The sequence below is a fragment of the Drosophila nasuta genome, chromosome 2R (genome assembly GCF_023558535.2).
Source record: "Drosophila nasuta strain 15112-1781.00 chromosome 2R, ASM2355853v1, whole genome shotgun sequence".
Classification (NCBI taxonomy): Eukaryota; Metazoa; Arthropoda; class Insecta; order Diptera; family Drosophilidae; genus Drosophila; species Drosophila nasuta.
In genome coordinates this window covers 8,674,556-8,692,486 of record NC_083456.1, presented here as the reverse complement: position 1 = coordinate 8,692,486, position 17,931 = coordinate 8,674,556, and the positions used below count along the sequence as shown (strand labels likewise).

At 38.5% G+C, this 17,931-nt stretch overlaps 1 protein-coding gene across 4 annotated transcripts in view; it reads left to right on the top strand.

Moving 5' to 3' along the window:
• Window positions 1-17,858, top strand: part of LOC132787330 (uncharacterized) — a 31,222-nt gene extending 13,364 nt beyond the window's left edge. For 2 of the 4 annotated variants that reach the window (XM_060794314.1, XM_060794315.1), the window contains exons 3-7: window positions 10,137-13,440; window positions 14,941-15,015; window positions 15,079-15,789; window positions 16,824-16,967; window positions 17,221-17,858. In XM_060794314.1, coding sequence (XP_060650297.1) covers window positions 10,137-13,440; window positions 14,941-15,015; window positions 15,079-15,789; window positions 16,824-16,967; window positions 17,221-17,444 — 4,458 coding nt within the window. In that variant the 3' untranslated portion in view covers window positions 17,445-17,858. The remainder of the gene's footprint in view (window positions 1-10,136; window positions 13,441-14,940; window positions 15,016-15,078; window positions 15,790-16,823; window positions 16,968-17,220) is intronic. The other 2 variants (XM_060794317.1, XM_060794316.1) reach the window with 2 other exon arrangements.
• Window positions 17,859-17,931: the final 73 nt, after the last annotated feature.

Here is a 17,931-nt window from a genome sequence, read left to right as displayed (position 1 = left end):
ACACTCAACCCAACTCAACCCTGATAAGCTATGTATGATTACCGATAGTTCAGGTCGGTCAAACCCTTGGCATTTACCCTTTACCATAATCAGATCATACGCAATATTTCCCATTAGTTCATTTTGAATTTCGAGTGTCTTTCTTGTCTCAAACTTTTCAGTTCCGGTTCGTTTAAGCTAAGGTTTCGTTCAGCTCGATTGCTTCTTAAGTTCGCTTCTCAATTATGGAATAATTTACCCTGATCAATATGTTATGAAAAGTTTAATTGTTATGGTGATATGTCTACAAACTTGTCATAAACGATATAGTATTTAAATTATTTTTTTCTCTTTTTTTTTAATTTGTTGAATATATAAGTGTTCGCTTGTTTGGTGCGAAATCACATCAATCCTTGTCACAAGCTTTAACTTTTCACACATTTTCGACTTGTCATAAAGCTATACTCGTACTTTTCAAACATTTAACTGATGTTTTGTGTAAAATAAATTGACATTTACCGGCACTTGCATCGAGTATAACGCATCGATTAAACGCCACACGAATGTCACTGAGGAAAGCAATTACTTTTAGTATTGTATTCAGTTTGTCACGTTAGGAAGACAAAATTCTGAACATACATGTAAAGATCTTTGTGCTTCAATTCTGGCATTTAATGGGGAAGTTGCTTCGGTTTGTTGACTTCCAACAGCAAGATGAACATTTGTGGACGTCGTATTTCACGGTCTTATAAGCATGAGGTTATCATCGCAACGCTTCCCTAATTTCCTCAACAATTTGTAATAATTTGAAGCCAGCAAAGTGTTAAGTCGCTTGATTATGATATATAGTGCACATGTAATTGTGACAATCTAATGAAACTCAGCGTCAATTAAATGTAGAGTATCCGTTAGTCAAGCACTCTTAGCATTTGGATTTTTTTTTGCTTATGTCTTTCACGCGAAGCGAAATTCACAACATGCAAACAAGATCAGCGAGGAGAAAGACAAACAAAAGTTGGTATAAATTAAAAATTCATCAAATTTGCCTCTAGACTTAAATATACTCTTTTACATTATGGAATTTATGTTATTTCATTTGAAAAGATATTTAGCAAACTTAAGCTAAATTAATTTGATTATTATGTTGAAACTTTAACAAACAACTTGCTGAATAAAGCAACCTACACTCGATAGTAGATCTTCATTCATCTTTTTAGAAGATTATTTAATATATTTTAAAAGATATTCAGTAAACTTAATCCAAATTAATTTGATTATAATGTTGAAACTTCAACGAACAACTTGTTAAATAAAGCAATCTACATTCGACAGTAGATCTTTATTAATCTTTTTAAAAGATTATTTCAAATATATGATAAGATATTTAGCAAACTTAAGGTTATTAATTTGGTTATTATGTTTAAATTTCAACTAACATATCAATTAGAAAAAAAAACCTACAGAAGATCATTCATTATAAATCGTATTTCTCATATTTCATTCTTTTCTACACCATAGTGTATTCAAAATCCCGTCGGCTACAAGAAATTCCCACTATTCACACTTTTGAAAACAAAAGTTCCACAAGATTTTACAAAAATTTCTTTTAGCACATGTCTTAAATATGCAAATATGAAAATAAACAAAACAACTAACTAACTGCTTGATGGTTTGTTGAACTCTGAAAACTGGCTAACCGACTGACTAACTGGCTGAGTTTCAAAAACTAAATCAACTTGATCTACTCTATTGAATTGTCTATCTCTTTCTGCCATTACTAACGGCAAAACTTGTGAATTAACAACAAGAAGCAGATGCACAACTTGGACACGTTCCAAACAAACCAAAAAAAGTATTATTTATGGACTTTACTCATTTCCATTATGCAAATGACGTCGTCGTTTGTTGTTTGTAGTTTGTAGTGTTGTTTTTTTTTTCTTCTTCTTCTCTTGTTTCTTTTCTTTGTTGTTGTTGTTGTTGTTGGGTTTATTGCCGGGTGCGTCATCGTGCTTCGATTGCTCTTAAGGTCAATGGCGATGACTTCGATGGCTTTTCGGGGTCTGTTGCATTACCTGCAGAAGAGCAACAACTCAATAAGTTGTCGTGGGTGTGACTATTGAATTATTCAGTCAATGTTAACTGTGAATAGTTGGGAAAAAGGTATTTGATTTGTAAATATACATATACATAATTGTTCAGTGTTATGAATTATTTGAAAATTATAGCTCTATCTCTTATAGTCTCTGAGATCCAGTGTTTCATACGGACATGGCTAGATCGTCTCGGCTGTTGACGCTGATCAAGAATATATATACTTTATAGGGTCGCAGATGCCTCGTTCTACCGGTTACATACATTTCCTCCCGGCACAAATGATTTTATTTAAAGATTAATGTTTTAGTTGAATACTAAACATAATAATACCTAAATTATTAATGTGCTGTCGTTAATTAATTTGTGTATATATTATATATTTTGTATATATATATATTATATATTATTTATATATTATTATTTTTGTGATTTGATTAAACATATTGGGTTAAGTGACAAAAATATGTTTCCCATTGATTTGCAATAGCATCACGTTAGTGGTTTTTGCATTTGTTGAATGACATCTGCTCGCCAGGTGATCACCTGGTGATGTGTTTACGCACTTTCACTTCATTGGCTAATGGCAAATGGCTCAACAGAGTTTGTTTAACGCACTTGCTTAGCAACAACTTGCAATTTCAGAGCGCGTAGGATCAACACAAAAAAAAAACAACAACAAAACGAAAATAAAAGTAAATAAACAAGTAGTTTTGCAGACCATTAATTTGACGATCCAAATTGCGTAGGCAACTTCAATTTATTGGCTAATTTCTCTTTTACTTCAATTGCTCGAAACGATCCACAAATAGTTTGTTATATTTTCAGCCTACACAATTTGTAGGTCAAATATTAACCAATTGTGAGCACCCCAGACATTTAGTACATCTTTAAGGCTAACTCTTAAACTTGTGAGTGAGAAATACTTGGACACATTTCGATGACCACATGTTATTAGAGCCTATGATTTTCACACATTTCCACTAATTGTTATACTCTATGCTAGATAACGTTGTTGGCGCCGAATAGTTTTATTTTTAAGCTAATATTTTGGCCATAACAAATTGTTTATACTAATCGTTTCTATGTAAACAGTTTGTGTATGGAGAAATCATTGATTTGTTTACTTTCGGATTGTGGCGTTTTCAGGAAAAATTCCTATTGTGAGTTTAGACTGACATATCAACAAAATAATTTGAAGTCTTCCATAAATTTGGGAGACCTCGATAATTAGCATCTTTTTATGACTAACAAACTATGTAGAAAAAAAAGCAGCGGGTTTTTAATACACTTTATTTAATGGAAAAGCGCTGTTAATTGCCATAAGTAATGTAAACTTTACAGACACACTTTGGATTAAATTTAATCAAATGTAAGTTTTATAAATTACTTAATTACATCAACAGGGACTTAGGCTTAAATATACACAAAAGAGCCATTATACCATATGTTTTTATTTTTAATTAAGTTAAATCAGCGGCGGCCTTCTAAATATAAATAAACATTGCACAGTTTGATTTTAATCAAATTTAGAAAAGCTGATTCAGTGTGAAATATTTGCATTCCTAAAATGTTTACAAGATTAAAACTTGTAGTAAAACTACTAAAATACACCCTCTCACATGCTGTGTGATTTATAATTGTATAAGTAAGCGTTACATTATGATGTGTGACAAGCTGCAAGGGATAACTTTTTTCCCCATTGCGTTGCTGCTGTTGTGGGTTAATCAAGTAAACAAACAAACAAACAAAAACAATAGCAGCTGGTACAAGGACAACAGGAAGAAGCCCCCAGTAAAGAACCCACAGAAAAGTCAGTAACACTTAACGCCTTTTGATTGTTTAATTTCTCAAATTGTTTTATGGATTTATCCCAGCTGTCGGATGTGCTGCTGGTGCTGATGGTGAAGCTGATGCTCGCCCTGATACGGCTGCTGGCGTCTGTCCTGGCACACGCCAATGAAAAATTAATGCCAACCAATGCTGCCAAGGGTTATACTCTCCACATAGATAGACAGAGACAGCGAGAGTGAGAGAGAGAGAGCGAGAGAGAGTGAGAGTGAGAGAGAGAGCAGCAGCCCCAGGACAACATCAAAGCCGTGTTGTTTCATTTTTCACCGCTTTTGACATTTTGCAGCCACCCAGGCAAAGCGTCTGAAACAATCAGCCAACCAAAGCGCATGCAGACAGCTGACAGACTCTGACTACTTAGGACCAGCAGCATGAAGTGGGGGACAGAAGCTCCCTTGGTGTTAACTTTTATATACCACTGTTGTTGTTGCTGTTGCTGCTTTTGTTGCGTGCTAATCCCCCACTGACGCACACCGCGTGACCATGCCCAAAACATCCCAGCGTCCATCCATCTGCCATCCTCCATCCACCCTCCCCCCTTCTGCGCATATTCCAATCAAATTAAGTAGAAAGGTTTGTTCTTCACCGGGTTCGGTTCGGTTCGGCTCTATCCTGAATCTGTTTCGTTTGCGTTACGCATCTCTTAATTGCTAATTACCAGAAAAGTTAGAGATCAGTTTATTATTAAATCGTTAGTAAATGTATAACTTCGTTATTAGATATCACACATTTCGTTATAATACTCGTTGCATATTTTTAATTAAACTGAAATTGTTATGGAAATCCGTTCTTCCCTTAATTTGTTTTATGTGCAAAAACATTTTATTGCTTAAATTTTATTTATCCTCCTTAGATATAACATATTTCGTTATAGTTCTGTTTGAAAATCCATTTTATCCTGAATCTGTTTCACTTGCGTTACGCATCTCTAAATTTCTAAAGTTAAAGATCATTTTATTATTAAGTCGTTAGTATTCAGTAAATGTATTACTTTGTTATTACTCATTGTATTACTTCGTTATATACTCATTGTATTACTTCTTTATATACTCATTGTCTATTTCTAATTAAACTCAAATTGTTATGGAAATCCATTCCTCCCTTAATCTCTTTTTTATGTGCACTACGCACGCTCCTTATGGCAAATTGCCGGAAAAGTTAGAGATCATTATTACTATTAAGTCGTTTGTATCGCTTACATTGTGTTCATCCACTTTAGATATCTCATATTTCGTTATATTACGCTTTGGAAATCCATTTTATCCTGAATCTGTTTAGTTGCGTTACGCATCTCTTAATGGCTAACTACCCCAAAAATTAGAAATCTTATTAGTATTATTTCGTCAGTATTAGTTAACAATATATGTATATCCGTTGTTCGATACATTATTAAACACGAATTGTTATGGAAATGCATTCTTCCCTTAATCTGTTTTATGTGGAGTACGCACACTATTGATGGCTAGAAAAGTTGGATATCGTATTGCTATTGCACAAATTTGTTCATTAAATGTTTGATATCACACGTTTTTGAAGTTATATCGGGAAATCGGTCTATCTATCATACGCATCTTTGATGTCTAATTATCAAAACAGTTGAAAATCACATTATTATTAATTCGTTAAAATTGAATAAATTTATTCATTCAAAGTTAGATATCGCACATTTCGTTGTACTCATTGCATATTTCCAGTTAAAAGTCAATTGTTATGGAAATCATATACAGCACCTAATTGCCGAAGCAAATGAATGGCAATTTGCTAACCTTCAGTTTGAGTATTGGTAATTAAAAGGAAATAAAATTACTCAGTTCATGCATAACAATCCATCGTTTCGCAACTTAACAAAACAAACAAATTAAATTAAGTTTATAATAGAATGATTAGCTGTCGTCGCCTTTTGTAAAATATCTTGTGGGTTTATTTTGTAGTTTGTGTTACGCACATTTTTACAATTTCCTGTGCTGAGGCTCTGACTTAATTATCAAACTAGTAAAGTTCGAATCCAATTAGCAAGCCTTGAACTTGTTTGCGGGAACTAGTTCTTCGTTTCAGCTAATTACGTTTCCCTTGTGAACTCTGCCACTTGATCCAAAATAATTCAATATGCCCATAGCGGTTAATCGTAGCGCATCCACATAATCCCCGGCCTGTTTTGTGTCATTTTTCCCTTCCTCTTCATTTCCTTTGCTTTCGCTTCCTGTCTGCTGCCGTTCGGACGTCGTTTCGCGCTGTGGATTTTATTGCTCCGCCTATTAGCACGCACACGCACACAAAGAGAGTTGCAGACTCCCAGTGGGGAGAGTAATTGAGACAGCGCGAGAGGGAGTGCGAAAGAGATGGCAGCATTCGTTTGGTATTTATCTTTTTGCCGGCACTCTTTGGCCGTTCAGCAGTCGTCGTCCTTCCTTCCACTGCAATTAAGTTAAATTGTCAAAGCTAACAAGTTCCACAAGTGGATTGTTGCTTGTTTGTCGTTTGCCGTTTACCGTTTGTTTTGTTTGTCTTCCTACTTGGCCTGTTATGCTTTGGTGTTTTGTTTATCATCCGCAAAATGGCGTTGCAAATCCGAACTGTAGCCGAAGCATAATCGGAAATTCCGGTCTCATTGCCTGCTCTCTGCTGTTGCTTTTGCTGGTTGTTTGGTTGGCTGCCTGGCTGGCAAAAAGCTAACCACTCGATGTTGCCCTTGCTGCGGAATTACTTTTCACACAATACCGGGAGAGCGAGAGAGAGAGTACAAGGCCAAGGGAAGAAGGGCGTTGGGGGCGTGAGGTTAGCCTAGCTAATTTGCTATTTCCGCGTGTCCTCCACTTTCGCCCATCTATGTATTTGCTATGATTTATTAAGTGGCGCTGTCTCTTTCCATCCTCTTTGCCTTTTAGGGGCATGTGCAGTTTGATTACAATTTGGTGTCGCTGTCTGCTGTGGCTTTTTTATGGCTACATTAGAGTCGCAACTTGGTTGTTGCTACAAATGAATCCCAAAATTCATCCCCCGCCGCACAGATGTTAATTAGTTAAACATTGACTTGCTTTGTTACATCCCTCACTTATTCGAGCTGTTTCTGCTCTTGTTGTTGTTGTTGTTGTTGTTGTTGACTTATGATGCCACTTGAATTTCCATTGTAACGGGAATTATCATCAAAAATGTAAATTTATGTTTACATACCAACGATTTATTATCTTTGCACACTTTTCCTATCTTTATCTCTTTTTATACCCGTCATCTGTAAAGTATAAAAGAAAGGTGTTATGACTCAGCGAAAATTGGAAATCTTACGCATTTTCATATATATTCTTTTCATTATTTAAGAGTTCAAAACATTTTAAAATCCATATAACGCAAACCAAACTTCTAAATAGTTCCAGAAATTTTCATTACGATGAGATATTCAATTCAGGATTTTTAGTATTTTTTAATAAATATTTTTAGCACCGTTAAATACCCAACAATAGTTTTCAATGGAAATCTATATACCAAAATCAGTTTAACAAAAATTCAAAAGTTCACAGAATTTGTAAATCCAAATAGATCAATCAAAATTGAATTTCTCAGTTAGTAATATAAATAATACTAATTTTTATACTTAATATAGTTTCTTAAGGGGTATCTCGCAGTCGATCACTCTCGACTGTAGCTTTTTGGCTTGTTTCGCTTTTTATTTATGACCAATTGCTGCTCTCGCAACACTTCAGTTATTAATTTTTGTCCAATTCCGCCGGCTGCTGTCCAGGGACAATGAATGAATACCTCGGAATTGTAAACAATTTTCTTTTCTGTCCATTTTTCTTGTCTAGCTGCCAGTTTATCAAGCAAATTAACAGCAGTTTCCTGTAGTTCTTTTATCTTCTTGTTAAGCATTTGAGAAGTTTCGAGAAATTGCCAAAAAACTAAAACACATATTTTATGTAGTTAATTAAAGTTTCTTTTCACTTTTAGTCCGATTTAAATCACGTTTTAAGCGGATTGTTTTCTGATTAAAAAATACACACATATTCCGATTTTACATAATTTGAGTGTGTCATAGTTTATGGATTTTAAATCAGCTTGCTCAATAATATTTGTATGCTTTCTCTTTCGCATGATTTTGTTATCTTTTTGCATCAATCTATTTATTATCATATGCTGGCATATTGAATGGGTATGCAAATTTTGAACTTTACTCATAATTTTTGGTTAATTTGCAAATCATTTTATGTGATTTGTGTTGTTCGCTGGGTAACATGTGGTCAACTCTTTATTTTCCGATTCCAAGACAGTGACAGAGACAGATTACAATCGACAGTCATCAAGCGATAAACTTGACAATTGCACAATAACTTGTGCTTTATTACTTTGTAATTTCTGTCATTATCGATGAATATTCAGAGTGCAGTAAGCTAAAAATCATTGCGAGTCATTGTTGTTTACTATTTCTAGACAAAATTTAAGTTGTTACTAGACTAGACGAATGCTCTTTATCTGATATATTTTAGTTTCCATTTGCTAGATTGTAATACAACTTTGGTAAACATATTTCAAGAATAAAAGGGTGATTTAACTTGCATCATCTTATAATTGATAAGTTGACCATTTTATAAGATTAAAGTTGGAATTTATTATTGAAAAGGAACGTTATGTGGCATTTTTTACTGAAACAGATTAAATAAAAAAAAGAACCATATACGGTTATATATATAATAGAAATATACAATAATATAATGAGAGTAAAATGTATTTATAAAATACCTCTTAACTCTTATACTTTATAAAATCTCCAAGAGGGTGTTTAATCCTCGACATTAGTGTTGTTTACTACTGATTATAGCGACTATTGTGAAACTAGAGAACTTGCGTTCTCGGTAATTGTCGCTAATTGGGGTGTTGTTAAATCGTTGGTCACCCAATCTGACAAATGTACACACAAGGTGATCTATTCAAATAAGTACTCGTAGATAACTATGCACATATATTTACCTGAACTGATCTCTCTAGAAAAATGATCAAATGACGTGCTGCGTACGTGTCTTTGTGCAGCTTGTGTTCAATTATGAGATCTGATGTGTGCGATGCGTTTCGAGAGTGTTTGTTATTCCCCCCCTTCCCTTTACTTGGTACACTCTGCTTGTATACTATGAATTCGCATTTGAATCTATTTTTATTCTGCCTGGGGGCAGTCGTTCCTCTTTGATCGGCCGTTACTTAATGTTTGTTCTTTTTGTTTTGTATTTTTGCTGTAATTTACACTTGACAACGTCGCTGCGCACTTCCTCTCCGTGGGCTATTTGTATCGTTATCTACGTGTGTGTGTGTGTTTTTGTGTATATGGATGTAGTGATATATCTCACTCGGGGTCTCATTTGTTATGCACAGAGACTTGGTATGTTTTTCATGCATTGTCAATGCTCAATTTCCGTCTCCGTTCTCTCTTCTTTATAACTCCGTGAGTGCGTGCGTGTGTGTATGTGTGTGCAACACACCTACGCATAAATCACGATCCCAGAGCGTTGTTGTTGTTGTACAGTTGTATTCCAATTTGGGGACTTGGGGAGCCAATTACCATACAGTTCAGTACGGTACAATTGATGTGTTTGCCCTTATATGTGTATTTTGCATTCAGATCCAAAGTTGAACTCGCCACGCCAAGAGTTCCCTTGGATCTCGCATCGATTCCTCTTTCATTTATCATTCACCTAGACCCTCGTCACCAAGTTGTCAAGTGATGATTATGCATCAATGACGAGATCTTGAACCAACACATACTCAACTCATTAACACTATCTCTTCTCTCTCTTCTCGCGCCGAGAATGCAATCAAAATTCAACTCGATTTTATAATCACTTTGTGTGTCATTTATAGTCATATATATATTTATTGAAATCCATTTGCCGATTTCGTTACAAGACTCTAATGAAATCGACCATTTGGAAAACAAAAGACAAATTATTTGCTCCAAATCATCAGAGGGCAATTTTGCCCACTTGATTGGCTTCCCGACGTCACCGACTCACTTGATATGCGACAACACAAATGTTTGTTAGCCATATTTATGCTGATATCGTTGGCAGTAACAATGGTTCATAATTTACATCGAACCAAATCTGCCTATTTAGCATTTTTCAAAGCCCATAAAAATGGCTGCAACATTTTGCAATCCACAAAGCAACAACAAAACTGAAATATGAAAGATAATCAATTTGGTTGTTTTCTGTGTGTTTCGTGCCTTCTTGCAGATATCATGTAACGATGGATTACCCCAAGAGATTTGCCGACAATGCAAAGCACAGTTCATTATGCTGGCCAAGTTCCGACGGCGTTGTGGACGCGTGCAGCAGATACTTCGGGGATACGCTCAGCAGATTGCCGAGCGTCAGGCGTTGAACAAAGATCTCGATAAGGATAAGGAAACTAATAAGCCACCACAAAATCAGACTGAATCGCAATTAGAGCGCAAGCGTCGCTTAGAGGAACCGCAAACAGTTGAGAAGGAAGCTTCTTCACCCAAGATACAGCGACGTCTCGATTCTCCGCAAGCCAATCGTGGAACGAAGCAATCTACGACGACGACCACTTCGAGAGTCTCGAAGTCGCGTTCACCCTGCAAACGAATGAATAAACCCTGGCGAACGAAGGCAGCGCGAAAGCAACTATCGGACACAAGCTCTTCGAGTGTGTCTGGGCCACGTTTAGAAGCCTTCACAGCAGTCACAACATTCGCTTCCTCCACATCTTCCTCGTCGGCTCCGACAACTCCAGACTATCTCAGCGATTTGTCGGTGAATCCGTGTCGTGGTTTTGCCAACGACGACAGTTCCTCAATCGCATTGTCCAGCTGCGATGGTGAAACGTCACCGCCAAGCAATTCTAAATTACAGTTTCCGCCCAAACGCGCCTTGCAAAGATCGCAAATAGTACTGCGAAATAGACGAAGATTAAGCACACCCGTGAAGCGAGCTAAGCGCATCGTACGCAAGACTCCGGAGAAATCAAAGCAGCTAAAAATAAAGCCGGAAGCTGATGAGCCAAATGCTCAAGATGTGGGCAATAAATTGGAGGAGACTCCGACGAGCAGCACAGATGAATCCAGAGCAGAGGAAAGCAAGGCGACAGAAATAGTTAATGAAGAGCAAATCCGCAAATCAGAAGCCATAAACACTGCAATTAAAGAGCAAACAAAAGATGAAACAATGCCAAATGAAGAAATGAAGAGCATAGCCAAAGAAACAATTGAAGAGAGTGACAAACTGAGAGAGGAAAATGAAACTGAAACAGAATCTGGAACAAACCCAGAGCAGAAGATGGAGATGGAGCAAGCTGTGCAATTTGAGGAGTTGACTTCGTCCACGGAGCAAACTCAACCCGCAGTACCATCTCCCGAATGTGAAGTGGAAGTGAGTCTGGCAGCAAATGATGAGCAGCAAAAGTCCGAGCTGATTGTCAGCATACCTCTGGAGGCGCTTGATGATGAGCTGCAGCACAAGCTGTGCAATGCCGAGGCAGAGAAGGGGAGAGTAGAAGAGGAAGGAGAAGGAGAAGCAGCAGTTGGCAAGGAGAACGGCGAGATCGATGATGTGAATAACAATGAGAATGTCGAGCATTTTTGCCGGAGTGCTACAGCAGATAGCTTCAATGCTGCTGTGGCACTCGAGACAAAACAAATTGAAGCAGAACCCGATGGAGGAGGTGGAGGAGGAGAAGGAGCAGGAGGCGTGGATGATGATATGCCAACACTAGAACGTCTCGTGGAGCTGCAGGAAAAGAAAGTGGATGAAGAAATCGAACAGGTTGTGCTGTCAGTGCCACGCATAACGCACAGCTCGATGGACTTTTTGGCCGAGTTCGAGAAGCACTGCGAGAAGACGTTGAAGGAACATCAGCAGAAGCAGCAACAGCAGCAGCAACCGGCGCCATTGGAGCCACTGCAGCTGGAGGAGGCCAAGCAGCAGATGCAGGTTGAAATGAACGATGTGGAGAGCACGCTGCATGGCATACTCAACGAAATGCAGGATCAGCATCTCTACACGCCCGTCTGCACACCCATCGATGAGTTTCTCACACCCGCCGACTATGCGCCGCTGCCCGAGACGGAATCCGCGCCGCCAACACCTGCGAATGCCAGCGATCTCTATGAGCCAGCGACGGTGCAACAACAGCAACAATCACAGCAGCAGCCACAAGTGAAGGATGGCAATCTGTTTGATAGCAGCAACTTCAGCAACGAGCTGATTGGCTTCCAGAATGATATGCCCTGTTTTGAGAACATCGAGTCATCGCCTGAATCGATGGCCGCGCAGCAGAGTCTGCAGCTGGAGCTGACGCAGCTGCTCAACGATTTGCAACCGCCAACCGTTATCAACAGCAGCAGCAGCAACAACAGTCCACAACAACAACATCAGCAGCCACAGCTGCAAACGCAACAGCAACAGTTGTTGCCGCCTGCCCAGCTGGTGCCGCTAGAGACAACCAGCTATGATGCACTGTATCCTGCAGCGCCGGCAGCAACACCAGTCACCGCACCCATCTCTCCGCTCTCCGACAACTCAGCCAGCAAATTGCAACTGATACAAATGCAACCACAAGAGCCACTGTGGCAGGCACAAGCAGCCGCCGCAGTTGCCGCTGCCGCCGCCCACCAGACGACACATTTGCAATGGTCCACTGTGGGTGGGCTGGAGGCCATCAAGACGCTGCCCAGCAGCAATTTGGACAATACAACAACAACGTACTACATAAATGCCAGCGATCTCTATCAGCAGACAAACAATTTGACGAGCGACAGTTATGCGTTGCTCGACAACAATGAGAACTACATCTTGGAGCAACAGCAGCAGCAGCAGCAACAACAGCAGCAGCAACAACCGATTATGATACTCATTCAGCAGCCGGAGCTGCAGCCAGTGGCATCAGCGAGTAATCCGCAACAGGCGCCGTTGCACATCACGTATGCTTCGGCGCTGGGCAACGAGTTGCACGGCTATCAATCACCCCAACATCAGCAGCCGCAGCAGCAGCAGCAACCACACCAGCAGCAACAACAGCAATCGTCGCCGCCGCCGCCACAGCGGCAACAACAGCTGCAGCTGCAGCAACAAGTACAAAATGCAAATCAAACAGTATTAGGTTTACCACAACTTGTGGCGCCGCCGCCACCGCGAGGAAGGCCGCCAATGTTAAAGTGCCGCTTCTGTCAGAACGGACCGCGTTTCGCTAGCAGCTTGGAGTACAGTCGCCATATCATCGAACTGCATCCCGCCGTGGCACCCTTCAACTGTCCGCACTGCCCGCAATCGTTTGCCGGCCGCAGCAAACGCAACCAGCACATCCTCAGCCATCATGTGGTGCAGCAGTTCCATTGCGGCCAATGCTCACAAATGTTTCCCGCCCAGCGAGCCCTCGACCTGCATCTGCAGCGCTTTCACATGCCGCTTCTCGCCGACGCAGGCGGCGATGGTGTCCGGCTAGAGGAGGTGCAGCTGCAGATAGCCACCAAGGAGCAGCAGCCATCGCAAGCGTTGCAAACATCGCCACTACTGGCAGGTAAGTGAGATAAAAGATTTTGGTAGCCTTTAAACGAGTTTATTCAAATGAATCCAAAGTGAATTCGCTCATAAGGCGAACTAGTTCACAAGTGAACTCATCATTTATAGAGTGATTAACTCCATAGCACTGTTTAGACCCTTTAATTTATCTATATACCATTGTCCAGCTTGAGATCTTTATCTTTATAGCAGTATTGCCCAGTTTAAGAGTTAAATTCTAGTGAAGTAATAATAATATTTACATTATTTATTTACACTATAAACGACTAATTGAAATTATAGTATGATACAATTTATAATTTCGCTAAATGTAAAATATTTGATATATTTTTTATATAGTAGGTTAGTATATTTATATAACATAATAGTATATAGTAGATGAATTCGCTCATAAAGCGAACTAGTTCACAAGTGAACTAATCAGTTCCAGAGTGATTAACTCCATAGCTATGAAATACACTGTTTAGACACATTAGCTTAGCCAGCTTGAGGTCTTTATCTTTATAGCTGTATTGCCAAGCTTGAGCGTTAAATTCTAGTCAATTAAAAATATTTTTATTATTTATTTACACTATAAACGACTGTAATTGGAATTATAGTTTGATACAATTTATAATTTCGCTAAATGTAAATTTTTTTTATATATAATATTTGGTTACAATAAAAACGGCTATAATTAAAACCATAGTATATTTTTATAGTAATTCCCATAATATTAATATATTTGCTCGCATATGTTTATTTATTGCCGTTCAAAATGGTTTTTTGAATTTCAATGCATGATTTGCAACAGAAATAACTTAAAAATTGCGAAACGAAATTTTAATGACCGGTTATATGCAAATATTGCTGGAAACAATTCCATATAATTAGGGCACAGGTTTATTGAATTTAAATTGGTAGTAGTTTTATTATTTATTTATATTGATTATTATTATTGAAATTTAAATTTAAAGTAGTAATTTCATTTAACATATGAAGCAGCTATAACAAGAGGGATTTCAAACTAATTGGTATTGAATAGTTTTGCTTGCTTGTTAGAAAAACTAAAAACAATCACTAGTAATGAAACCTTAATCTAGCTTTTTAGGTAGACAGAATTAGATAATAGTCGTAGTCACAAATATAAATATGAATTATATATATGATGTCTTCCAATGAAAGATTCCCTGGGCGACACCTTTTGAATCTTTTTAATCTAGGAAAATTGGTTAATAGGTTTGTTGGCTAAAAGCTTGCATATAAGAATCACTTGGCCAAAATATGTTCCTTTTTTATAATCAATGTAAATTAGGAATATACAAGAGTCCAATTAAGTTATGCTCTTTAAGTGCAATTTAATTGGTCTTGAGCGTTTTAAGCTTACTTGCAAATATGGCACACAACGAAAACGTCGGCTTATAAACGATATTAAGCTTTCACTGCATTATTGATACTTATGTACATATCATTGCACTAATTTCTCTTCTCTTTTCCATTCTTTACATTATTTGCACAGCGCTTGAACAGCCGTCGCCATCGCCATCGCAACCACGAAGGACGCGCATACTTTGCTGCCCCGATTGCGAAGACTGTAAGTAGTTATCTGCAATTGTTTGCATAAGAGACGCATTCAAGCGAACTCTTTTTTTGCTAGGCACTGCATCTGTGAGCAGCCATCAACATCGCAAGGAGCAGCCTTACGAGGAACTGAGCAATCTTCAGACACCGCCCACAGTGCTGACTCCACCATCGACAATTGCGTCGCTGCCATCGCCACAACCAGTGTGCCCAACGTCGCACATAACGCTGCCCTCGCCGGAGCAATCGGAGCCGGACTCGACGACAGCGACGCTGCGGCACTTCCGCAAACGTTCGGTGCCCACAAGTGCAGTGTCAACGCCAACGACGACAACAGCGGCCACAACAATGCTGATGACTGCAGCATCGCCGTCGCCTTCGTCGTCGCCATCGTCATCCACCATGGAGAACAGCGCTTCGCTGCAGATGAGCAAACTGCGCGGCAGTCATCAGTGTCTGGTGTGCGACAAGCGATTCACCAACATCATTGCGCTGCGCAAGCATCAGCAGCTGGCTCACGACTCACAGACGACGATGCCGTGGGTCTGTGCGATCTGTAAGCGGGGATACCGGAAACGCACCGATATGGACAATCACATGAAGTCACATGAGCCGAAGGGACGTCCGTATGAGTGCAACAAGTGTTGGGTGAGATTCCCGGAGTTTAAGCAGCTGGCGATGCACAAGTTCACCGTCCATGAGCTGATCAAGCCGCATACGTGCGATGAGTGTGGTAAACAATTTGGTACGGAGAGCGCCTTGAAGACGCACATTAAATTTCATGGTGGTAAGTTTTGGGTGCTCGCACGGCATGCGGATGCGGTGGCTAACCGGGTGCCGGTTGGATGCTAGCTAAGCTTTATTACAATAGTCATTAGTAATCTAGTAATACATTTATACAAAAGTACTATATAACATACATACATAACCAATTGTTGAATGATGCCGTAGTCTACTAACTAACTGTATTTGTTGCTTTGTGCTAACAGTTTTTACGGCCGTGGTTGTTTGCTCGAAAGGTAAGGATGAACTAGGAAGGCATTCTTGCATTTTACGTTCATCTTTGAGCATCTATCGCTGAGCACAGCCTATGATATAGTTGACATAGTAAAGCGCTTGAACTAACCCAGCAGCTGCTTCAACTGCACCTAAAATTATGCTACATTATTTATCCTAACTTAGCTTAACAGGAAACAACATTTTATTTAAAACTTAAACTTAGATTTTGAAAATAAGAATGGCATAAAGGAATAGTTTTTAAAATATATTGCCAAAATAATTTATATTTAAGTATAAGACAAATATTCAAGTATTTATTATCGATTATGATCACAAACAAATTACAAAAAAAAATATACTTCATAAACTTCACAACCTAACATAGTATATAAAAGTTGAACAAGGATTACCAAAGTTAGCCGCCTCTCGAAGGTATTTTTCTTTGTAATTTTGCTCAAATCCATAACTGTTATTTTTGGGTCCCTGGTATCAAAGTTGACAATAATTATAAAAGCTAATAAATATGTACGTATAAGTATTTTGAAAATCGTTAATGGGTACATGTACTAAAAATAACAGAACACCAATCTCAACCACGAACCAAAAATGATTACACGCTAGAATTATTGACAATCCCCCCCAGTTTAAATGTTATTGACTTTCGTGTACTTTTTTATAGCTCATAGCTATTCCACCAACTGAATCCCAAAATGCAACACAGTTTGTTTGTAGCACTGTTAACTCGCTGTTGTTAGCACTCCATGTTAGAAACTTAACAGATAAACTGCAGATACAAAGCGAAACAATTGTCTATTATTACAGAGCGAGGCTTCCAGTGCGAAGAGTGCAACGAGACATTCGCAAATCTCAAAGAGTTTCGCAAACATCGACGCACCCACAACAGCGAACTGTTTTACAAGTGCGAACACTGCCCACGTACTTTTCTACATTTTACGAGCTTTCGTGGTAAAGACAGCGTCTAACTTATTACTTAAGTAGTGTCCATAAATATATGTAATTGATTACTATGTAGTTGGTAATTAATTTAAGAATTTATTATTTTCTTATTTTGAATGGTTGCCTGACTCTGCATGATTGCATGCATAACAATCGCACCAGCTTCTGAATTTTGTATTAGTATTGCATTGTGTATTGTATTATTTGCAATACAAGTGAAATATTAACGATTTTACTAATTTGTTTATTCTTTTTGGTTTAGCTCATATGAACACACACTTGCCGCTGGGCGTATTTCTCAACGATAAAACTACAGCGCAGCTGCCCAACAAATTGGAGCATCCAGGCAACGAGGAATTGCTGCCACTGACGCCTCTGAGCAACGTCCACAGTGGCGGCAGCATCAGTGAAGATTGCCCCGGATCCGTGGAGATGGTCGAGAGCAGCATGGCCCAGTCGCTGGAGATGATTATCGATGCGCCATAACAGCTGGTCTCACATTATTTTTTAGTTTACAATCATCCAGAACGGACACTTTCCTATTTCAAATGCTACTCTAGGTAGCGTTCATTAACTTCCATTATCACACACACAGAGAGAGAAAATCCAGCACATTCAAATTGTTGCAGACTGCATTGAGTGCACTGAATATAGATTAAGCCATCCAAACACACACAGACACACACACTCAAGAAGAAGTGCACACACTTAGTTGTAGTTTTAGTTTTAAATGTGTATTCATTGAATGAATATTACAAAGCAATTATCAAATGTATATACTATACAATGAACAAATACAAATGATCAAATTTAATAGATGAAAGGCGCGCTTTTAAGTTACTAGAACCCAAATATTATCTACCATTATGTTAAACTAATTAGAACTAAGAGTTTTTTGAAACGAAACAATTAAGCTCATAAACCAGTTCAAATGGATTACTTAATAGAAACATGTTTATTTAACACTAAAGCT